This window comes from Aulonocara sp. 'chitande type north' Nkhata Bay, linkage group LG15 (assembly GCF_057382095.1).
Source record: "Aulonocara sp. 'chitande type north' Nkhata Bay isolate Kocher_YH1m ecotype deep benthic linkage group LG15, A_spYH_male_GT1.1, whole genome shotgun sequence".
In the NCBI taxonomy this organism is placed as follows: Eukaryota; Metazoa; Chordata; class Actinopteri; order Cichliformes; family Cichlidae; genus Aulonocara; species Aulonocara sp. 'chitande type north' Nkhata Bay.
In genome coordinates this window covers 20,107,315-20,131,959 of record NC_141358.1, presented here as the reverse complement: position 1 = coordinate 20,131,959, position 24,645 = coordinate 20,107,315, and the positions used below count along the sequence as shown (strand labels likewise).

At 40.1% G+C, this 24,645-nt stretch overlaps 3 protein-coding genes across 4 annotated transcripts; 2 read left to right on the top strand and 1 right to left on the bottom strand.

The window, feature by feature from the left end:
- The first annotated feature begins 290 nt into the window (after positions 1 to 290).
- Positions 291 to 5,327, top strand: lg15h1orf198 (linkage group 15 C1orf198 homolog). Its single transcript, XM_086264876.1, has 6 exons — positions 291 to 644; positions 1,375 to 1,425; positions 1,506 to 1,634; positions 2,066 to 2,233; positions 2,600 to 2,953; positions 4,105 to 5,327. Exons 1-6 carry the CDS (start codon positions 339 to 341, stop codon positions 4,159 to 4,161), a joined length of 1,065 nt encoding a protein of 354 aa, XP_086121002.1. The 5' UTR covers positions 291 to 338; the 3' UTR covers positions 4,162 to 5,327.
- A 6,363-nt stretch (positions 5,328 to 11,690) lies between these two features.
- Positions 11,691 to 16,566, top strand: clec11a (C-type lectin domain containing 11A). 2 transcript variants are annotated; one of them, XM_086264875.1, is made up of 5 exons: positions 11,691 to 11,895; positions 12,735 to 12,849; positions 13,300 to 13,407; positions 13,568 to 13,651; positions 15,062 to 16,566. In XM_086264875.1, the coding sequence occupies exons 1-5, from the start codon at positions 11,791 to 11,793 to the stop codon at positions 15,472 to 15,474; spliced, it is 825 nt and encodes a 274-aa protein (XP_086121001.1). In that variant the 5' UTR covers positions 11,691 to 11,790; the 3' UTR covers positions 15,475 to 16,566. The 2 variants fall into 2 exon arrangements, with proteins under 2 accessions (XP_086121001.1, XP_086121000.1); XM_086264874.1 differs by lacking the exon at positions 11,691 to 11,895 and having other exon boundaries at positions 12,228 to 12,849.
- On the bottom strand, positions 15,456 to 23,563 carry selenol (selenoprotein L). The gene is made up of 9 exons (XM_086264873.1): positions 23,359 to 23,563; positions 22,696 to 22,774; positions 22,557 to 22,610; positions 20,423 to 20,468; positions 20,114 to 20,241; positions 19,813 to 19,927; positions 19,083 to 19,205; positions 18,478 to 18,615; positions 15,456 to 17,130 (listed from the first exon to the last, which is right to left on the bottom strand). The coding sequence occupies exons 1-9, from the start codon at positions 23,462 to 23,464 to the stop codon at positions 16,978 to 16,980; spliced, it is 942 nt and encodes a 313-aa protein (XP_086120999.1). The 5' UTR covers positions 23,465 to 23,563; the 3' UTR covers positions 15,456 to 16,977.
- Positions 23,564 to 24,645: the final 1,082 nt, after the last annotated feature.

Below are 24,645 nucleotides of genomic sequence, written 5' to 3'. Positions count from 1 at the left end.
CACTAATGTTCTTTATCTTCCTCTTTATGTTATCCAGTGCAACTTGTGCCTTTATGCTATGTTATGCTAATCCCTGTTGATCATTTTAATATAGCTAGTAATTTACAAAGCTCTTATGTATTGGCCCTGTATGTATGGCTGGCAACCTAATACATATATATGTATCAGGTTGCCAGATATATATATATATATATTTATTTACACGTACACTAGAACACTAGATGGCGCTATTAGCCCTTAAATCTGAGCAGTGGTGCCGTGTGGATTTTATGGTGACGCCCACTCAGCGACGCCGGCTTCCTCTTTCTCACAATAACAACAGCTGGCCCCAGTTAAAGATGGCCGTCGCAACCGTGGCGGGGCTCGATGCCCACAGGATGGAGGAGAAGAAGTTGGAGTACTTCTCCTCCATCAACTCCATGGCAAAGAAAATAATGCAGGAGAGGGAGAAAATCAAAGCCAAGCACGGCTCGTCCTGGGAGAAAATGACGCCGCAAGAGCAGGACAACGCCATCGACAACTGGATGATGGATCCTCATATCCGAGCCCGATACGCTATGCACAGAGTTGAGCGTGAAGAAGTGGTCTGTTACCCTAAAATGCTCATTCAAACGGGTCAGAAGATAGTTCACTTCGGAGAAGAGGTACTTAAAAGACATTAGAGTTTGGATTTTGTGTGTTTAAGGTGTGTTTTAGGGCGAGGATAGCCCGCTAACAAGAAAAGCCTGCTAACGAGAGCCACGTAGCCTCGAAAATATGTTGGTAAACGTCACTGTGGCGAGACGGCTGGCGACAAATATGGTGTTGTGTCACTGTATAATGAATAGAAATATTTAAGAGTGAAACATTTTATATTTTAAAGGGTTTAAAATGACATTGGCTTTATCTTTATATATGGTAAGAGCCACTGTATTTATGCGAGTTTCATTATTAATGTAATCGTTGATTTGTAAAAGATAAATGCAGAAAAAAAGTAGTTTGCAAAGACAGTTCGCCTTTTATGCGCTTTAAATACTTGTAACTAATAACATATTTACTGTTTTATAATAGTAAGCATCAAAACATACACATCAGCTCACAGCAACACTTTTTTTAAATGATATCAAGGCTGCTATGAGCAGATTTTGACAAGTGTTTAACTCCTAAGAAAAACTGGCAGGTAGGAAGTATCATTTGGTGCCTTTTAACCGATAAACCAGTGTATCAAAAGGAAGTCTTACAATAGACAAGGTATTTGTTGGCGCTAGATTATAGAAAATACACACATCATATGTTACTTTAGCCACCTAACCTAGTATAAATACCCTTAAATACGGGCAGTGAGCACAATGACTGTGTAAGCTGAAACTAATCACAGCATGTGTTTGTGTTTAGGATATCACCTGGCAGGATGAGCATTCTGCACCTTTTTCGTGGGAAACAAAGGTAAAAATAAATTAACAGGAATGTCTGTTTTCTGGATACATAAAGTATATCCTCCCTTACATGTCATTCGCATCTTTCAGAGTCAGATGGATTTCAGCTTGACATCAGGCCCTGTAGACCAGGGGATCTCATCATCCTCTCAGTCTGACTCAAAAGCGGCGAAGGTTACTCATTCTGGTCAGATTGGCAAGAGTGCAGCAGGAACAAAGGTATGGTGGGGCCTCATGTTTGAAGCAGAGATTCAGCATGCACATTTGGAAGGGAAGTGTTTGCTGTTGTAATAGGACTGTAAAATGAGTGAAACATTTGCAGTAGTCGAGCATAAAGTGGATGTGGTGATGTTTGTTTAATTTTGTGTAAAAATGGCAGAAATGTTAACTGTATATTTTTTTTTGTATTTCTTACGGTTAATGCCTGACTACTGGTATTGTGATTTTTTTTTCACAGAACAATTGCTTGTTGTAGCCACAAAAAAAGTTTTCAGATACATTTATTTCTGAAAAACCTTCACCTTTGCTCACATTTTTAAAAAGAGCTAAGTAGATCACCTAAAATAGGTTTTAGGAATTTTACCCGAGAAGCCTCGCTTCATAGTATCTTAAGAATGCAGGACTGTGTGCATAACTGTGTGGTTGGGAAGGTGTCGGTCAGCGAGGGCCGGAGACCAGAAGAGGAGTCATCTTTCTGGAAGATCAGTGCTGAGAGGTCCAGGCTGGAGGGTGAGCAAGCTGACTTCCAGTCCCTGACCCCCAGCCAGATCAAGTCCATAGAGAAAGGAGAGAAACCCCTCCCATCCTACCTCCGACAGGTACGCATGTAAAAATACCATCACATCCTATTTACTGATTACAATCTGAAGGTTGCAACTTCTTCAAAAAAAGTTATGGATGATGCCGAATTCTCAGGCAAAAACATTTGTTATGATCTGTAAAGTTTCTGATAAATAACAGATGGAAAGTTCCAGCCTTAACATGTGTTATCAGACTGTGTCTTAAAATAGAACCTAGCCTGAAACTGCAATATCTGGCATCAGTGACGCCTCCACGAGTAGAAGCAGATGGCAAATGTAAACAAGCTACAGTTTAAGAAGGAGAGAAAAGAAAATGTAAAATTGATGCCAGGTTTGTTTCTGAACGTTATCCTTCAATGCTGCTTTCTTTACATTTTCCCACAGGATAGCTCTGTCAGCGCCAAGGAGCCTGAAACTGCAGAGCACCATGCTCCAGCTCCCACTAGGTCCACCAAGCATAGAGCACCCAAGCCTCCTGTGCCACCACCTCCTATCCCCACCGCTGTCAGCGCAACCCCGGCATCCATCTCCATTTCTCCAAACCCGCCCCCACCTATCAGCGTCCCATCTACAAATGCAGGCTGGGAGAGATCTCAGAGCACCCTGCCATCCGTCAGCAACACGGTCGATGAAATGTTCGCCTCCAACCTGGTGTCCAAGCCTTCAAATGTCTCGAAGGAGAAAGAGAAGGAGGAAGAGAGCTCAGCCAATATTGACGTCAGCCCCACTTTTACCCAGGTAAGTTCCGTTTTCAGAGACTGCAAGTACTAAGTACATTTGAATTAAGCATTTGCTTTGGATTTTATTAAACACTAGCTAAAGTTAAGAATAAGTACCTGCTGCTTGATGGTGACCGGGCATGAGATATGCTTTAAAAAGGTCATACCGTATGTGTTTATCCCAGTATTTACAGGCCCATGATAATATTGGTTCTTGACCTGGTCCAAGCTTTCTAAAGGTCGGGTTTACATTTATAGTTTAGAAAACTTTTTTTTTTTTTTTTTTTAAAAACGTAATTTAAAAAAATGGTTATGTTTTTAGTTTTGCTTCATTATTGTTTGTACTGACACAGAGAAACTAAGTTTTACATTAAAGGGAGGACTCAGTGTTATTGATAAGGATGAAACCTAATATTGGATATTAACAGCAAACCTTGACATTTTGTGTCATAACGTTGGAGCTGAGAGTTAACATGTAGTTGCTACATTTTCATTTTGTTGGTGTTGGACATAGTGGCTAAAGTCTATTACTGACCCGTGTTTCTGTATTAAGGCTTCAGACTGATGTGTTACAGGATCAACGCAGATGCCACAATGACAGTGTACGACTTATTCTGCCAAGAGACATCACTGGTCTTTCAAACCTGGCCTTTCTCCAACACGACCACCTTTGTTTCCTTTGTAACAGAAGACTAATATGTTATTTATGGTCTTGTGTTGGAACCTAATCACATAGCACTTTAGCTGCTTGACAATGCAGTTTGCAAGAAAGCCAAAAATGCAAAGCCCAGTGACAGTAATGAAGAGTGCAGGTAGAATACTGAATGGCTTGAACAGGACAGAGATGATTAAAAAATATGATAGACAAACTGTCACAAACTGGCTTAATTACATGAGGCAAACACAAACCCTAAAGAGGGCTGATGCTATGTGCAATTAAAGAAAGAGTCCCAAGCTTTAATAGCCCATATGAGGTCCATGTCACCTGACAAGCCTCCCGTGTCAGCCAGTCTTTAGCAAGAGTAGGACAGTGGGAGGGGCATTACCAAGCAAGGTCTTTGTCTTTTATGACTTCTTCGTTGGTAGCCCAATAATAGCTCAAACACAGTCTGTACAGTGTCTTCTGCCTCACTGCTATTTATCAGGATCTCTCTGTTTCTCTCCTTTCAGTTTAATACAAGCAGCAACATCCTGAAAACCGGATTCGACTTCCTAGACAACTGGTAAACCACAGCAGGACCCAGTCACTGCTCTGAATGAGTCATCCTCATCATAACTTTAAAGAAGGACCACACTACCATGACCACAGACATCCACGTCTAGATTTAGGAGACACCATTTTTTAAAAATAACCACATTATGTTCTTGTAATCGTCTTCAGTGGGTAGTTAAGACATTATCTCACTGCTCCTTTCCTGGTGGCTTTTTCCCCCCTCTCCTTTCTCAGAATAGGATCGAGTCCATAGAATTGCCAAACACTTCCACATTTACCACTTGATATGAAGTCTGCTGGAAATCCACTCAGAGAAAAATTGAAATCAATAAGTTTATCGATCTGATGTACACGCTGGTCACATAATCCTGCTGCATACAGTAACCTGATGATTCTGTTGCGTACGTGTGCTGTGAATGCACAGTTGATTTCACACGTAGCTCCTAGACACGAGTTTATCAAATGAACAGTTTTATTCGTCAACATGGAACAAAACGCTAAACCCATATCCAGGTTTAAGTTAATATTTTTTGTTATTCTTTATTGCTCATGTTCTTTTTATTTATGCTTATATATTCCTGTAAACCTAAGAAATTTAGAGTAGTGCGTGATGTTGCAGTCCTGACCCACACAGTGCAATTACTACAGTAAAAATCTTGGGATTTTACCGTTACATCTCTTATTATTGCAGAATGTATTTAAAGCTTTTATACATACATAGAAATAGATGGTTGGTTTAAATGTAGCTAAATAGAAACCGCAGCATTGTTCTGTTTGGTATTTGGAAAAAAACACACAGGAGGGAAGAACTGGGAAGTGCTCAGACTTAGTCATGGAAAAGTCATGGGCTGTATGTCCGGGCTGCTATGGGAACCAGTTACAGATGTCCTGCATGGATTCAGCTACTTGGAAACACTTTCACACCTCCCAGCTTTCACCTTTGACCTCAAAATAATGCTGAACAAATCTAGTGTGCATAGTGTGAAATGATTCACACTCAACTATTGTGTCGTAGGTAAATGGGCAGGCTTATAGTGTTTGGTGGCACTTGTGTCAGATCTACATGTAATGCTTAGTTTTCTATATTTATCTGCTCATTGTATCTTCTGTTACACACATGCATCACATTCATGCATTTTGGGGTCACAGTTTGGAAGGAAATAAACAAATTGTACTTAAACCTGGCTATTATCTTTTTCATTCTATCACAAATGCCTCCATGACACCCAAAAATATATTTTCCTCAAATAGTAAAGACCATGATGATGAAAGTTTCCATGTGGAGGAAAAGGAAGGAGTCATTGCAGTAGCTTATGGTAGTAAAAACCTACAACAGAAAAAGTGGTGAAAAAGAACTCTGTGTTTCTCCATCTATGATTCCTAATCCATCATGTCATTAGGAAGGAGAGAGAAGGATGCTGCAGTTGAAGGAAGTTTTGTGCTGCTCTGATAAAACATCTCATCAGCCCCGTTTAGAATCATTAGACCTAAATCTACCATCTCCCTCCGGGGTGCAAAGCAACCACAATGCAGCGTGTATTTTAGGAAAGCAAGAGCGATATTCTGTTTCATGCATTATGTATGTTGTGAAGGGCTGGTGTAGGCATAGCTGCTCAGCTCTCTCGCACTGAGGTAAAGTAACATTTGTCAGTGTTGCTAGGGTTTGATGGACCTAAATTGTTTTTTTTTTAACTTAAGTAAAGTCTGTACAGCAAATGTAAAGCTGCTTTCCTGTTTTAGTCCAATGGTCATCTAAAGCTTCATTAAGGCATATTTCTATAGATTTCAAAAATCTTTATATTAAGTGAACAGGCTGTTAGGCAAAAAAGCATGGTTATTATAGTTTACTTAAAATAAACTAATATTAGATGAGAAAAAGCCCCTGGTCCCCCTGGCTCTGTTGGGCCTCCTCCGGTGCATGGAGGGCCCTTGGGTCTTTAGGCCTGGGGCTCGGTCTGCCCTGGTGTAGTCAGCTGCTGGTGGAGCCTGCGGGCTCGTTGTTGCAGCCCCTTGTGGCTTCTGCACAGTGGCTGCTAGGTGACCCCCATCCGGGACACTCTTCAGCCCTTTTCTAGGTAGGTGGCACGATTGCCCCTGCGGTGGTCCTCCTTGGGCTCTTGTGCTCTGGGGGGCCTCTGGATATCTTGGGCCCATGTCTCCTCCATGCCTACTTCATGACCTGGAAGGCAGGGCTATGGCTCCCCATACCCACAATTAAATACTTACATGGAGAAACTTTCTGAACATAACTGCGCTCACACACAGGTGTACAAACAGGTACTTACAGACACACATTATCGTGGTTGGCTGCTGCCTCTAAACATACAATCCTAATCAAAAGTTTAAGAGCCCTTGAAAAATGGCCAGAAATTATGTTTTGCATGATTGCATCTTAACAAGGTTCCAAGTAGAGCTTCAACATGCAACAAAAAGAAATGGGAGCGAGACAAAAGATTTTTGTTGAGCATGCAATTTATTGAAAACAACTCTTAAACTGAAACAGGCTGTTTTACAGCTGATCAAAAGTTCTGAACATGAACTCAGTAACAAGTAGCTCCACTGTTACTGCTGATGCGAGCATTTCCATAAGGTGAGTGGAAACATTTCACCAACTGGTGAAGACGGCTGCACAAAGGGCATCTACTGTCTGCAACTGTTGTCCATTTTTGTGAACTTGTGAAGTTGTGTTGTTTTTCTCTCTCTCTCTCAGCAGGTGATCAAGCAGATTTTCAGTCTTTGCTCTCTATATTCCTCTTCTCCTCTATTTCCCCCCACAACCTTCACAATCTTCCCAACCTTTCGTTCTCTTTCCTGTCCTCCGGTCCTGTCCATTCTGACTGCAATAACTCATGAAATAAATAAATAAATAAATAAATAATAATGTTAATAATAAAGGTAGAATAAAATATGACAATCAAGTGGACCAGTATAGCAAAAGCTGTACAATCTACTTGGGAAAATAAATCTGTTGGGCATTTTTCTTGGCTTTTAGGCAATAATTCTGATTGCTAACAGTGCCAGACAGGACAGACCAAAAAGTAAATAAATAAAATAATAGCCATATGAACACAGAGGCCCAGATTTCCCTCACTCCAGCCACCTCTCCTCTCAGCTGAGAGATATGATCTCTCCAGCAAGTCCTGGGTCTGCTTACTGGTAGGACATGTCCAAAACATCTTGCCTTGGAGGCTTCCAGGAGGCATCCTAGTGAGATGCCTGAACCACCTCAGTTGTTGAATAGTATCTGAAATATACTACTATCCAAAAATAGTATCTGAAACTTTGAACTGTCAGGCCAAACCACAACAAACTGGTGGTTTGAATCCACCAGTCGGCTGGAACCTTTTTGTGGAGTCTGCATGTTGCCGATGTGCCTGTGTGGGTTCTGTCTCAGAACTCAGAAATTTCTCCCATGATCCAAAGCCAGGCATGTTTGCTTGATTGGTGACTCTAAACAGGAGAAGTCTGGGATCAAACCACCAATCTTCCAAATGGTAGATAACACTCTCTACCACATGTGCAGAGCCAGAGATATTTTGCTTTTGCTTCGTCCTCCTAGTCAAAATTTGGCACCAGAATTACCCAGAATGCCGCTCGGCATCTAGCAGAGTTGAGCAAAACTGGGGAACATTCAGTCCCACTGAGTCAGGTGAAATCACTTGAGGCACTTTCAGTCTTTGCACAGCTCCCTGTGCAGTCATAAAAAAGCTGTATCAGCAGTAGTCGGCTACTCCCTCAGACTGGTTAGCAGATTTCAATCTGCACTTTTATGTTATCTATAATTAGACTACAATGAATGACTGAAGAACTAATTAATATTAAATGGTCAGAGTTGACTCATAACTATCTTATATTGCTCATTTATCACATTATGTATTATGAGTGCTTGTGGACACTCTGGACTGAGGCACCTCTGTCCAGTCCGGCTGCCTCACTGAAGCACCACCCAGTGCTTCCAGACCCTGAATGGCTGCTTTGTGTTCAGGAAATGTTTGGGTGAAGATGTATTTTTTCATCAAAAATCTGGGTGAATGAAAATCATTGAATGGTATTAAAGTTACAACGAAAACAGAAACAGGACTCTTGTTGTGTAAAGTTTGTTACCTTATGTCTTATGAGCCAAAAGAAATAATCTAGTAACTGTTAGTGTTGTTCCTGACTGATGTTTTTTCCCTCCCAGGTCAAACATGACAGGGTTAGGTGGAAATTTGACTGAGTCATCCAGATATTTTACTGCTGATATACTCCATGATAAGTGAGCAATGTTTGCATTTCAGTCCTATTCTGCAGAACTGTTAGTACAGAGAATTATTTTGGTATTTTTGTTTGGCCTTTGAGAATATAGTAAAAACTTTTTAGTGACAATTTCCTCAAGCCCAAGTGTGTGCTTCAAAATCTTCCATGAGGCAAAAAGGAAGACATTTTTCTAATGATGCATTTGAATACATTGTGTTTTATTCAATGTTTCTATAAACCAGCGATAAGGAACCATGAGGTCAAAGCAAGGATTTTCTTGCTCTCATTTATTTTTCCAGACCATTGCTCCACTCAAAACTGAGGTCTGGAAACATGTCTGGAATCAGTTGTGTTACTGAAACAGCTGTGCATGTGCAGCTGTCCTGCCGACTCAGACCCGACTGTCCCTCACAGTCCCCGTCTGAGCTCCACCCAGTCTCCACATCGCAGAGCCTTTCCTCATTCGCTTCCCTGGAAATTCTGCTGGATTCTTGTGGCATTTTAACTGGCATACCTCCTGCTGCAGGCCCAAACACATATGGACACACACATACGCACACATGGCCACTTACATAAGGTTTCTCTTCAGTGGCAGGTTCGTCATTATGTCACAATTTCCTAAACAAATTCACAAAATTATATTTCTATTACCACCAATGTATTTAATTATACTAGAAAACTGTCCAACTTTTATATTATACACATTCAGCCAAATTCATAAAAGGACTGTTTGTGTAGATATGATATATAGTATGACTTGCAAACTGTAAAACCCTTAGCTAAAAATAGTTAAGTCCATAAGAATTTTAAATGTGATACCATAATATCACTAAATCATGAAAACAGGTCTCAAATCAAGCACTCGAGACGTTATGTAATATTTTCAGCTTTAATTCAAGATGTTTGGCAAAAATCTTCCATTAGCTGTTTAATAGTTGCAACTATTTTTATGCATAGTCCCCTATTTTCAGAAGCTCAAAATTCATTGGCAGTCGACTGTGAGGTGATGTCTGTTCTCTCATTATTTTTAATTGAAAAAATTAAGGAGATAAAAGATCTGAAGTTTATTCCAAGTGCTGATCTAGCATGTGGTGGCTTTCCAGTGGACCACTGCATTTGAGGTCCAAAGAGATGTTGAAGTAAGTGAAGGGGCCATCATTAGGCTCACAAACCCAAATAAACCCAATGAGGGCATAGCAGGAACTTTAGGAGTGGCCTAATCAACAGTCTGATACGTCCTTAAAAAGAAGGAATGCAGTGGCCAGCTCAGCAACAACAAAAGGCCTGAAAGACCACGGAAGACAATTAAAGAATTCTTTGCTTAGTCAAGAAATTCCCTTCACATTATCTAACAAAGTCAGGAACACTTTTGGATGAGCTCAGAATATTATTGTCCAAGTCTACAATCAAGGGATGCCTTCGAGAATAAAAATACAAATTTACAACAAGGTGTAATCTGTCGATAAAACAAGAAGGCCAGGTTAAACTTTGTCAGAAAACATCTAACAGAGGCTGCACAGGTGTGGAAAATGTCTTTGGATCAATGAAACGAAGAAAAAGTTGTACCAGAATGATAACAGAAAAGCAACAGGTCAGGATCTGAAGCATACCGCATTATCTGTCAAATATGGTGGAGGCGGCGTTATGTCATGTTCAAACATGACTGCCAGTGGAACCGGATCACTAGTGTTTGTAGGTGACTGCTTGAAGTTCGTCTGTCCATCCGTCCGTCCATCCGTCCGTCCATCCAGTTCAGGGTTGCAGGGGGGCCTTGGAGGTTATCCCAGCTGTCATATGGGAAAACCTGAGGTACACACAGGGCAAGTTGCCAGCCTATCACAGAGCCGCTGATAGAAGCAGCTGGGACTATAAGTGTTTGAGCCGATACGCTGCTCTGATTAAAAAAATGCTGCAAAACTGACCAAAAGCATCTTGCAAAAGCAACCCAAGAGTTTAAGTCAAAGAAAAGGGGTATTCATCAATTACCGAGTCAAGTCACCTGATCTCAACCCCATAAAGCACAGTTCAGTTGCGAAATACAGAAAGACCCACAAATGAGCAGCAGCTGAAGGTGGCTGCAGTAAAGTCCTAGAAGAGCATCTCAAGGATAGAAATGCAGCATTTGGGTAGTTGGTAGCTCAATTATTAGTATAGTCTGCAACCAGTTTCTTCCATTAATATGGAATTTCAGTCACTCAACAGTTTTGGGGCTCTATTTGTGTTTCTTTATCCTCCAAATGCTTTCAGTGCGTGACAAGTTTGGACAGCAGACATAACAGTTTTCATGATCTTTCCTGAAAGCTAACGATCATGTTGCTTGCAAACCTGCATATTTCATTTTCTGCATTAATGGAACTTCTGAACAGATGCAGATCTCCCGTGCCACGAGCATGCCGACAGCATCACAAATGCTCGATTTCAAACTGTGCGCCTCATCTTCAGTCCAAAGACAAGTGGTTTTCAGAAATGTTCCCGTGCCAAAGATTTCTACTCCAGAATCATTTCTGGTTTTGATGCAGCTTTGCACGAGAGCCTGAACATCATAAACATTCAGTTTCGGTTTCTGCCCAACTCCCATCTCTCTTTTTATATGTCAGATAATCCACCAGATGTTTGGTTTTACAGTGTTCTTTCATCCCCATCCTAACTTTCATTTCACAAATGTGTTATTTGTGTTTGTAGGTTTAAAAAATTTGGTTTTCAAATGATTGCATTCTGTTTTTATTTACACTTTCAAGGACTGAAATAAAATGCCCATTTTTTTGCTGGCCAATCAAACATTTCTTGCACACTAACTCAAGGACAGGAAAATTGGAAAAAAGCAGTTACTGAAAAGACAGGAAGAATGAAGCTTTTATTTTAACCTAATTCAATCATAAACTTTGGATGATCCCATATATTTGTTGTTAGTTTGAGTATGTTATAAAAGCCCTGGTAAATCCTCAAATACATTAATGCAAAGCTGGTAACAAAGCTGTTTTTCACGGTTCGTGAACTGTTTACGTTTTAGACATACTGTACATGTTTTCCACCGGACAGAGACCTGTAACTCCACAGTGTGCACACAAAGAGTGGAAATGGGAGGTAGTAGGAAAAACAAAGAGCTTTCCTTTGTTTGAAAGGAGTTCTTGTTCTGAAGGAGGACAGAAGAGCGGGCAGCAGGCAGGCAACAGGGGCTTTATTTTGACTTTCCTGTTTGATACCTGTGACCCCCCCCCCCTTTTTTTTTAAAGAGGGCTGTACACCAGCTCCCATTCACACATCTAAAGGGAGATTCCTACTGGCTTCCTACTGTAGGAGAGGAGTGAAGGAGAGAGAGAGAGAAACCCAGACAGTGGAAGGAGAGAGACAGAGAGACTAGGAGGTACAGAGGGAGTTTTTGCTGCTGAAGGAAAAGCAGAGTTACTATGAAGCAGAAAATGGGACCGGCTGCCACCTCGCTCGCTCTGCTGTGTTTATGTTCTCTGGGAGTGTGTGTTCCTATGGGGACAGGCAGCGCTGCACCAGCACAGGTCAGGACTTCATATGCTGTATGTGCTCTTTCTATTAGAGGCTGCTCTCACTGTCGTGCATTTTCTTAACTGTGATCTGCCATGCCTGTTTGTTAGGTTGAGACTCTGATCCCTTTCATATGTAGTAAATGTATATGAGTGACTGTGAGTGTTTCAGTGAATGAGGCAATTAAGACACACTAAGGCAGATTTTGTTGTTCTTTCTTTATCTTTATGTAAGAATAAAGTGGAAAACATGATGTAATCTGTGTTGATTTATCTACTATAAGTTATGATGTAATGGAAAGGACATGTGAAGAACTGATGATGACACACCCAGAGAAGCAGATCAACCCGACAGGTTTTTCTTTCATTGGACTTGTCTGCATGTGTGTTTGACTTCAAAATAAAGCACCCCTCTCCCTCCACCATGCCATAAGCCACTGAAGGAACGTGCTGATACTTGTAAATATATTGCTGTTGTCGATCAAAGTCTACACCATGTGCTTTCCAGCTAAGATATTCAACTTTTAAATGGTAACATTTTTATCCACTGAGCTCTTAAATCTAAATATAAAGTGATAAACTTGGTTGAGCTCCTCTGTGTTCTATAAGTGTAATAGGAGTAAAATTCTTGGCCTGACTTGATATTGAATGCTTCTGCTTTCTGCGATAAGGAAAATATGAATGTAAAACAGCTCCAGATGTGTCTAAACTGGAATTTGGATACAACCCTAATAAGTTTGTTTTGGGAAGAAATGGAAGTTGGGTTTTGTTTTACTTTAACCACTAAAGCCAAGACACTAAACACACTTACATGTGATGGATTGGGAGTTTTATGTGTGTGTGTGTTCCATCAGGCGTATGAACCAGAGGTGAAGAGGACAAGAGGCGATGTTCCCGATATTCTACCAGAACCTGAAGCAGAGCCAACCAGCCCAGTATCGGACTTTGAGAACTCATACAACTATGTCTGTACGTTATTTTAGAAATGTTGAAATTTGTGTTGGTTTTGGTCATACGAGTCAGAAATCTGTGATGTCACTCACCATCATGATAACTTTAAGCCTCATCTCAGCGAGGTATCTCCCTCAAGAGTTGACAGAGAGAAAAAAGAGATAAAAAGAAAAGAAACTATAGGGGTGGGTGGGGAACCCAAATAGAAAATAGAAAATAAAAAGAGTACAGAGATAAGTTATGCTACCAACGTTGGTTGGTAGAGTGCATCCACAGACTGATGGCCGTATCATTGGACATTCTTGACAGGCTAATTAAGGGCTTTTCTGTTTTGTTTCTGGAGTAAGAAGTGTCCAGATTTTGGAAAGTCACATATCTGTATGCCGGTAGCCTTCCTTTGTGTGTTCTCTTTTAAAAAAAATAAAATATCATACTGTGCTCTCACTTCCAATCTACTCTGGCCCACAGTATCCAGACTGGCCAGTATGGACCTAGCCATCCACAAGCTGAATGTCGGTCACTACACTCTGGATGTTAAAGTCAGCCAGTTGATGGATCGTCTCTCCAGGATGGATGGTAAGACTGGTGATGGTGTTGATGAAACTGAGAGTAGGGGTATTAATGCTGTACCACGGGAGCTTTTATTTTCGATTTAGATCTAATGGGAACAAAGCCTTTCGCTGTACCTACTTTTATGTTCCCGTCTTTCTCTTGCTCCTCATCACTCAAATGGCAGCTAAAGTCGGTGAGCTGGAGGACAGCATCCAGGAGGTCTACCAACACAGCAAGGACAACCGCAAGGAGATCGGAAGACTCGAAGGTACATGTGTATCATTTTTCCTTAGATCTACTTCAAGCATCCCATCCTGCACTGTGGCATTTTAAAATAGCAGACTAAATATTGTATAAATATAAATTTCTATTTTATGTTTTGTAGCGTTAAATTATTTGTTAAACTATCAGTAATGAGAAAATAGTGAGAAAAGCATATATAAAATACACCTAAAAATTTCATTGGAGGATAAATACTAATTAACAGGGGTAATAAAATCTGAAGGCCAGAGAAGGACAGTGGATATGTGCAAAGAAAGGGAAGGTTGAATGGCAACATGGACACGTGATGCAACATGCAGGAACTAACATATCAACTGTTCAGTAATATGCAAATACGCCTATGTTTGTATCAACGAGGTGTGTTGAAATTTTACAGCATTTCTGTCAACTCTGAGCAAAATTAAAGGGTACGTGAGGTGCACTCGTGCCTTTAAACTAAAAATCGTGCTGATGGCTCAGCACTCCAGGCATCAACCAAGTAGCTGTAATAACAAGAGGCGTGACATTGGTTTGGTTTGGTTTTGGGACTTGATCCTCTTAAAAAAAACAAAAAACAAAAGAGGAAGATCAATCAGTTCTCAAGCCTGAAATCAAACCCAGCATTTCAAAGAGAGAACACTCACCACTTTTTCCCGCACTCCTCTGGCTTGTTTTAGCATGTTTTTATTCAGGCTATGAATCTATTTTGATTCACTCTTCTGGTTGCATGGTAACCATTTTCATTGGGAAATAAACCCACATATGCTCCCTGTTCAGACTAACCAGCATACAAAAACATTTGCATAAAGCTGAAAAATTCAGCAAACACAGATTCCCTTAAGAGACGGTAGAGACCAAAATTCAGCTAAAAATGGAGATAACAGAGCCATGCTAATTTCTCCCGGCTAACATGTTTTCAACAATGACTTATTAAGGTTATGAAAGGATAACAAATTGTTCGACTGCTTTCAAAAGAAAGCATGTTTTTGTATGTGTTTTTTTTTTTCCTGTTTTGTTTCCTCAACCAGAAGTGGTCATATTTTGACAACACGATAGCATGCTACATTAGCAGCTAATGTTAGCAAGCTGCATCTTTAGATTGTGGATAGCTGTTTTAAAAATGCTCTAAAAAGTTCCACAAACAGCCAAGAGGTTTAGTTTATTTACTCACAACCACTCAAAGCAGCCATGCACCTAATAGTCCATAAGTTCAAGATATACCACAATTTAAAAAAATTAATAAATAAATAAACTCGGTCTTCCATGCAGTTACAATGAAGGGGAAGATTAGCCATAGAGACCAAAACCATGCATGTTACATGTTTATTTCTATTAGAGTCCGCTTCAAGTGGCCAATTCAGAAACTTGTGGTAAATGTCTGAAAATGCACCAGTCTTGTTTTTTCTCTGCTTCAAAGGTTGCGAGAAGGGACAACGGATTGGATACAAGTGTTACCTGGTGTACAACAGCCTGGAAGATTATGCCGGAGCATCCAGGAAGTGCATAGAACGTGGAGGACGCATGGCAATGCCCCGTGATCGAAAGGAGCAAGAGGCCCTGGCTGACTACGTAAAGAACTTCTTCCACCCTGGAAACTGGCCGGTCTGGCTGGGAGTCAACGACCTCCGCTCTGAGGGCTTGTACCTCTTTGACGATGGAACTCGGGTCACGTACTTCCAGTGGCGTAAGCACTTCCTGTCCAGCCAGCCAGATGGAGGGAGGCGAGAGAACTGCGTGGCGATGTCGTCAGATGATGGCGACTGGTGGGACCACTACTGCGATCGAACCATGAACTATATGTGCGAATTTGATGACAGGGTGGCTCTTTAAAAGGAACCTTTTCCAAACAGCCTCTCTTTATGACATTAAACACCAGCAGATCATTAGAAAACAAAGCCCATTTCAATTTTCTAATAATTTATTTTCATTTAAAACTTTGTAGCTTTGTTTAAGTAGATTCTTGCTGAATGGAAATACTTTATAGTATTTAAAGTGTTTTACAGCGATGTCTCAGAAATCCTTTATTTCTATACAAGATGTGTACTGATTGAATAAGGCTTTATCAGACTTATGAATATTACATTATTCATGCAGCAGCAGTAATATGAGTTAAAGCCAGTCTGGACTCTGCTGTGATTTCATTCATGGGATTCTAAATATTTGTCAAGTTTCCAAAAAAGAGAAAAATGGAACGCTGGAGTTATTTTTTTCTCTCAGGATCAGCACATACTGAACTTGAAGGGATGAATCAGTGTGTACTCTGGCTAAAGTGGAATTAAGCAGCATTTCTATGTTTCATGCTGAAGATGTTTTAACAAAGTCTAGTGCTGGGTGTGACTTCTGTTATTGCAATCCCACCCTGAACCCTCTTTTACTTCCTTAAAATGACACATCACTGTGTGCAAATGTATCCTGAACCAGAGTCCATGCATAAAGACAAAAGAGAAAACTAGTGTAGATAAAAGCCTGGATGTTTTTTTTTAAAACTTTACTATTATGGTTTGATTATAGTTTGTTCAACATGTTCAACAGGTAAAAGGGAGATTTGCTTCACTCGTAAGGAGTGGTACTTTTCATTTTTTTTAAAATAGTACTACTAAATCAGTGGACTAAAATGAGTTTTCATTTTCATACCAAGACAAAACCTTTGCAATATCACAACTGTTTAGAAATATAGAGGTAAATTCCTTTTTTATGCTACAAAATAAGTCATAGTTCTTGTTAAATTTTGCTTAAATTCTCACAGAAACTTTGTATATAAATGTCACATTTTTAAAATATAAAGCAAGGGCACATACTTGACCATAAATTAATATGTCAGTATATTTTTTCATCATATTTTTAGTGCTCAGCCTTATCTGGGTAGTGATTTTATCATCAAACTACTCATGGATCATAGGTAATATGTAATAAAAAAGTTTTTGCAGTAGTCTCATATCACTGTGTGATTTGTGGGTAATGATGTAATTCAAACTGTGTTACCGTTCACTGTCACTTGAGGTCACTAAAATCCAAACCTGTTAAATGCACCTTTAAAAGGTAAAATTCCTGAAACAAATCTTCAGTCTTTGTTCAATTTAAATAATACAAATATATTGTCAAATTCTGTTTTAATCAAATCCACTACTTTATTTGCAATGCTGCATCGCCATGCTGACGCAACACAGAAGAGCAGATGTCTCTGCCTCGCGCTGGAACATCAGTCGCACCCCTTCATGATGTCATGAGTGTAAGGTGTGACGTCATGAACGCGAGCCAAAGAGCTGCGCTTGCCGTGAGGAGTCAGCGATGCGTTTAGCGACTTGAACCCCTGAGGCTGTGTTTGAATGAATTTCACAGCTTCTGCTTGTGAGCAGAGTTAGTGGACTGTCCTGCGGAGTCCACGGACTGCAAGACGTCTTCCACGGTCGGCCTGTCCAGAGGGTTTTTCGATGGATGAGAGAGAAGTACCTTCCCTGCACTGTCCAGCAAAAAGTCACCTCCTAGCTGAAAAGACAAACACACATTATTCAATTATCACCACTCCTGAAGTTAAATCTGTAAAATTTGAAGGTCAGTCTGACTTTTTACGGTGGATGTGGTAGTCCTGTCTGTTATGGAGTATTTAAAATTAATTTTCTAAAACAAAAGAGTCACCCGGGGATTTAAAGTAGCAATAATGTAAAAATAATGAACATGTTGCTCCATAACATACCGCCTATATAAATAAATAACTGTTTAATCAGTAAAGTTGAATTAAAAGGACAATATGAATGTGTCACTGCCCCCAAGTGGTATAAAAACGTATTGCAGTTTTAAACTGAACCCTGTGGAGTCCCATAAATAGCCCCAAATTACTTTTTCCTTTAAAGGAACCCCGGCTGTTTCAGCTTAAACATTATAGTTTATACTATACATGCCCTCTTCGTCCAAAGGACAAAACACAATAAATATGTTATTGTTTTCTGTGCAAATTATGACCTGCATTTATGTCTCGCCTGATGCATTTAACTGACCAAAAGACCTCCCAAGCGCGTCTGGTTATAACCAACGACTAAGTAGTAGTAGTTGCTCTCATATAGTTTGTGAAAAGTGCTTTAAGAAACAGAAAATATTCTTCTGGTGTTCTGCAAGACAGGATTTTTCGCTGCCTTCCCAACCCTGATCACGGAGGTTTCGTGTTCTCTAAAAGGCTGATGCAGCTACACAGACAGATATAGACATGAGCCTGTAATTAGGGCCACATACAAAACCAAGAACATGAAAATGACCTGAAGCAGAGAAGGACTTAATGATGGCACTGGATGTTTATCTCTAAAGTTATTGTTAGAAAAGAATCTGATCCATATCCTGACTTCTACAAACTGACACTCTCACCGCCTCACCTCTGTCCTCGTTTTAATTTTCACTTTTAAAGTAAAGTGTCCTCAGTTACATCATGGTCAGGTTTGAATAGAAGAAGCTGGAAAGAGCACATTTATCTACCAAAGCAGTTAGATAGACTTCAACCAAAGAGACATCTACAGTGCTTTTGTTCAGTTTAATCATAAGCTGTCTCCATATAAGGTGGCTAAGTGCATCTGAGGGTGTTAGGGCATTTTTTCATTTTATTTCTATGCACACTGTTAATTATAATGTTCAACATTGATCTTCTGCATACAAGATAAAAAATATTAATCTCACAGGACTTCAGGGACTCAACTTGGATTTTCATTTTGCTAATATCCAAGGGATAGAAGAAGGATGCGAGATACTCGTGCATGTAAATCCATCCTTGGATAGATTTCTAGGATTTCTTCAATGTGTCATCACAAGAGTCTCGTCAAAGGTTTTCACAGACTTGTGCATTCTTACCTGGTAGCTGTCTTCCAGCAGACGATGGGGGAAATCTGGGAAGTCTATGTTTGCAACTACGTAGTCTGAGTATTGTAGCAGGCAGCCAAACTTCATCACCTTGGCGTAGGATGAGCCAAGGCCAAAACTTCTGTACACCTGTGCCAGAAAAGAGACATTTAAGAACACATGCGGTTTATACAGTCAGTAGCATGCATCAGCGTCGCATTTTTTGCGACTGAGGATTGCTTGTGTGGCATGTGGAAAATGTTCTGTTTTCATATTTGGTTATTCCCACTTGACTCCAGCTAACATCTGGTGGTTGACTTTTCTGAATAAATGGTTTGGAGGCTGAGGTCGCTGGGCTTTTATGACACATCATCAAACAGCTGCTAAATCCTCCGGGTCCCTCGGTTTGTTTGTACTGAGTCACAGCCAAATCTACTTTCTATAAATTACAGTGGCCTATTTAGAGTTTATGCACCTCCCGACCAGCACTGAATATAAATATAAAATGTAGTAAAATGTGCAGACGGACTGACTGTTTTTATTTGCATTTGTTTTAAAGCAGAAGTTACAGTTTTTGAATCAGATGATCAGAGCGGGGGGGGAAAAAATTTCTTAACCTTTCTCTGTGGATCCAGCAGAATGTCAAAGGTACATCCAGTCTGCTCCAACCACAGCTGAGCGCCCTCGACGCTGCCAAAAGAAACTACCAAGACCCGCACTGACCGAGCCTCCAGCAGAGCCTGCGGGATGATACAATGTTAATTACTGATAAACACTGTTTACACATTTAAAAAGTTTTAAACCAGTTTTGGATGCAAGATTAAGTGAAGACAGCCACTATGGAAAAACATCTTAGAATCTTTTGTAGACAGAATGAAGCCTCAAAGAGGTAAAAGGGGTATTTCAGCACAACGTTATAGGCTGTCTTGCTAAGAAAAGATTTGTTTGTGGCTTCATTGGGATCTCAGTGCTTGCAGCAAAGATTTCGTCCTTGTAAACTAAGTGCTTATAAAAAAGATGCAGTAATAAAAAGACGTAAAATATTATGAGCGAACTTGGGTCGTGGGTGTTTTTCCTTCCCACTGTCGCCCACCTTAAACCCACTATTAACATCACAAACTGGCCTTCATGAATTTAAACCTTAATCTTGGCTTTCTCTGTTCTGATCCTAACAATTAATTTGTGGATTACTAAATGACTAAATTAGTAATTCAATTTCCAATTCTGTCTTCATAAAAAAGTAACAGTGTGTTTTTGTTTTTTGTGTGCCTGTGGTTTTTCAGTGTTGGAGTTCATTCAGTATGGCGATGGTTTTTTCTAGTGGAATAAGAATAAAGGTACGCTGACCTGATTGGCCGTCAGCTCGGTCACGTGGTCTCGTCACGGCAGTCATCCAAAATGTCTGAGGAGAACCAGCAGCAGGTTCTGACCCTGACCCAGGTACTGACTGAGAGTCACACTCCTTTAAATACAACACAAGACAACACATCTTAATGAAACTAATCTCTGGTTTCATGGAACAAAAAAACCTACATGGTCTTCCCAGGTTGGTCAGTTAAAAAACAACACAACAATAACCTCAAACCAGCTGATGCTCTGAACTGGTTTTTGCTGGTGCACCACATTCAGGCCGGGTTTGCAAACTTACCTTCCACTTCTTCCATCGGTGAATAGAGTTTCTGGGCTCAGACTGTCGGCCGTCTTTCCTCCAGACAGCTGCACATCTGTTGTCTGCAGATCTTTGTCCACACTCTCCAGGAAAGAGTCCCACTCTTTCTGCAAGCACAAACACACACAAAGAAATAGACAGTTTAAAGTGTTCAAAAGGAACTGGTCATGGGTTTAGTTTAAACTCATTTCAACCAGATAAGCTTAATTTTAAGTTTGTGTAGCTCAAAAATAAATAAATAAGGATAATATAACAATAAGAAGAAATAACAGTTGCACTTGTACACACCTCCAGCTGCTGAAGCTCCTGCACCTGCTCTCTCACTGCTGCATGGCTGGAAAAACACACAAGTTTGGTGATAGAGCTTCAGTCAGCACCACTGTCGTTCATCCAAGATCTATCAGTCAGCATCATAACAGCACTGAGTGCAGCTGAGCTAATACTGCGTGTTTTATACATGATGCTCTAAGGAGTTACAATTCAGTGCAAAAGTCTTAAATCCATCCTAATTTTTTCATATTTTGCTAGGAAAATGTCAAACGGGTGCATCAGTCTATTGAAATATAAGCAAATGTATGAGCAAAAACAGAGTTTTTACAATTTTAATTAGCTCAATCTGTGATATGATCATCTTTTTTCTTCACACAGCCTGAATTCTCTTAGGCAGCGTTCTTGGAATTTCTTTAAGCTGTGTTATTTTGGGCATTTTTCAGATTCCTATAAAGATGTAACAAAGTGCCTAAAAACACTATTTATTTATTTATTTTACTAAGTTCTCTACTGTGTGTAGACACAACAATGGTTCATCTGTTATGTACCCTTTTATGATTGAAAGTTAAATTGCTTAAACATACTTCTGAAACTGGTCAGATGCAACAACTGGACTAAAAATGAGAGAAAATGAAGAAGAAAATGTCTAAAGAAAAAACATTACAGGAGAGTCTGCCTGCTTTAACCTCCTAAGACCTGACCTCTTCCACGGCATGCATTTTTAATTTCTCTTTGATATTTGGGCTGATTGGGGCCCGATGAATGTAAAAACAAAGAACTACCAGATTTTTTTTTTTTACCTGACTTTTTGTTTCTAAGAAAAATGAGAGCCACATATGAGGATATTCGTTTAAAATTTCGATAGAACAGTAGCAATGTAATGTCCTTATAAGTGGATATCAGGCCCTTGTAGAGCAAAATTTTGGTCTAAATAACCCAAAATGTGATGTCCACATATGTGGACGCCAGGTCCTGGGACAAGGGTCCCCAATCCCAGTCCACGAGGGCCGGTGTCCCTGCAGGTTTTAGATCTCACCCTGGATCAACACACCTGAATCACATGATTAGTTCATTACCAGGCCTCTGAAGAACTTCAAGACATGTTGAGAAGGTAATTTATCCATTTAAATCAGCTGTGATGGATCAAGGACACATCTAAAGGGCGATCGTGGCTCAAGAGTTGGGAGTTCGCCTTGTAATCGGAAGGTTGCCGGTTCGAGCCCCGGCTTGGACAGTCTCGGTCGTTGTGTCCTTGGGCAAGACACTTCACCCGTAGCCTACTGGTGGTGGTCAGAGGGCCCGGTGGCGCCAGTGTCCGACAGCCTCGCCTCTGTCAGTGCGCCCCAGGGTGGCTGTGGCTACAATGTAGCTTGCCATCACCAGTGTGTGGATGACTGGATATGTAAAGCGCTATACAAATTTTACCATTTACTAAAACCTGCAGGGACACCGGCCCTCGTGGACTGGGATTGGGGACTCCTGTCCTAGGAGGTTACAGCAGAATATAAACATGAGGGGTTGCTCAAGACTGTAGATTGCAGAATACAGCAGTTTCCCAAAGGGCCAGACTTTTCAGCATTAACAAAAATGAAGCAACATACACTTACTGACACATCTTGGGTCTGCAGATGGATTTATCTTAAAGTAAATAAGAGCTATTCTTTTCTCCAGCTGTTTTTATTCGAGATCATTTGTAGGTGATTAATGTTACATGATGTAAATGTTGTAAACTAGTAAAGCAATAACTTCAGCTTGGTATGTGGCTAAATGCTGTTAAAGATTTATTTGGCAACCATAGCTGTGAAGAGCCTTTCGTCATTTGCGGTTTGTGAAGTAGAAGCTGACTTAATAACAAAAAAGAGAAGTCTTAAAAATTTGGGGATGTTTTTGGCAACGTTTTCAGTTACAAGTGGGACAAAAGAAGAGTTTCATCATCTGTGTTTTCTCTCAGTTGTTCCACAGTGTATTGGGATTATCACGGTCTACCTCATACGTTTGCCTCAATAAACATCATTTTATTAAATTTATTTAATATGGCATAATGGTGTCATTGAATTCAAATGCTAGAAGGAATAAGGATAGAAAAATTCTATATCACCCACACAAAATATAAATGGCATTTTATTTCAGCTTGCTATTTAAACATACTTACTGATAAGACTTCTGCCAAACAGCCTCCGCTTCACATTTCTTTTTAACTTCAATGCTGCTCAACAGATTGAACGGTTATTATTTTTCTCATAAGGACACAGACAAATGTGCTTCTTTAAGCGTCTACGGCCAAATCCTACCTGCTGTAGAATCTAGCTCCAGCTGTGATCAGGCCGAATAAAGTGGTGATTTTATGTGGGACAAAATTCTCCAAAGAGTCTGCATGAGAACAAAGGGCCACAGTTACAGGGTCAAGCTGTTTGTGCAATGTCATTGTGTTGGCAATAGGCATGACGGGGATTACATTACACCACCTTCATGCCAGCAGGCCCCTTTAATCCAGTAACAAGGCTCCAGAAGCCAAGTTATAAAATATTCAATAGGAAACCCAGACTTCATTCAAATTTCTTGCATTCTTATACTCTTAAGGTTAGGGACTGTTATAAAGCAGTTAATCAACGAAGATAAAGCATCAGCTTATTATAAAAATATCTTTTCTTCAATTCGGCAGACAAACATAGACATAATTATTGTTCTGTTTTTGTTTTTTTGTGTGTGGTTTTACTTCTTTGTAAAACAGCCATAACACACACACAGGGTTATTACCCAGTAATAAAGTTTCCATTAAAAAAAAAGTTAAATGATAATTTGCATATTTTATATGCCGAATTACAAAAGAGGCAGAACAAAACTTTAACAAAGCATAAACATACATTTCTAGGAAGTTTTTAGATATTCTGGTAGCAACACACATTAAAGTGTGAAAGGTTTTCAACAGGGTTTGCGACTAGGATCAGCCCTACCTGCTGCCTCCTCCTTGGCGTTCTGCAGGAGAACTTTGCCCATGTTCACCAGCAGAGTGAGACCATCTGTTAAGATCTCCTCTGACACGGCCACATCCTCAGCCATGATCACCACATCAGCCCACAGCCACTCTGACAACTAATCTGTAGTCACCTGCACTATAATGCAGCGATGCTATGCAAACTACATCTTCCATGTGACAAAATCACGTGGGTCTGACTCTGAAAACCTTTATGCAGCACCTAGTGGTGAGCAGGGAGACTTGCAAGAGAAAGTAATTTCTGAAAGAAGCTTTTCTACTCAGCTGTGCAACAAAACTAAACATTAACTGCAGATGAATTTGAGCTGCTCTTCAGTTCTATACACAGACATACTTAATCACTGGCTCATTTGTTGTTCTTACAAACATCTTCCTTCTTATCAGCCAGTCAATCAGCCACATTAAGCTCCAACAGTCAGTGGAGGTGTATTCAGTTGGCCACTTTCAGCATCAATTATGAATGCTGTCTGTGCTGGGCATACAGTAAAGAGTGTTTACTGTCAGAACTTTGAGGTTCTGATATTTGCAGCTGACAGTCGGTGATAGTGATGAAATCCTTAGATGACACTGGCTCAGTTAATAAGCAGCTTTTTAGGGGGCAACATGGCAAAGGGTAAACAGTAATCTTACTCGTTTAGATGGTTCAAATGTGACTGAAGGTAAACAGACATAATGGACCTAACATGCTCGATAGACTTGGCTTGTCGACCAGGATTGTGGACATGATCAGAGATTTTGACAATGATGAGGGTGTGAAATGACTCTTAATGCACAACACTGCAGGAGCCTCAGTGCAAAAACAGAGTTTTGCATTCATTAAATCTGAATGCAAATCTCTCAGGCTTGGTTTCCCAGACATGGATTTAGCCTTTTTTCATTGGAGAACTTCCCTGAATGTTTCTTTTATCCTGCCTCTAGGCTTAATCCGTGTCTACGAAACTGAGCCTACAAAGCATGACCTGTCCACCCTATATGGAAGCCCACATACGCTACCAAAAACAAATTTAAGTGAATGAAATTGAACTGCAGTAAAGAAAATACTTCTTAGTCCAGATAATACAATAATGACATACTTTTCTCAAGGGAAAGTGGAGTGATTTCTACATTTTAACTGTATTTGTTTAAATAATTGTAATAACAGTAAACTTAAACCTAGCAGATCAGATATTTTACAGTCATAATTCAAAATCAGCGAGAGAAAGAACAGAAGGTTAGGGTGATCAAAGAGAAATAGAAATGTGCTAAC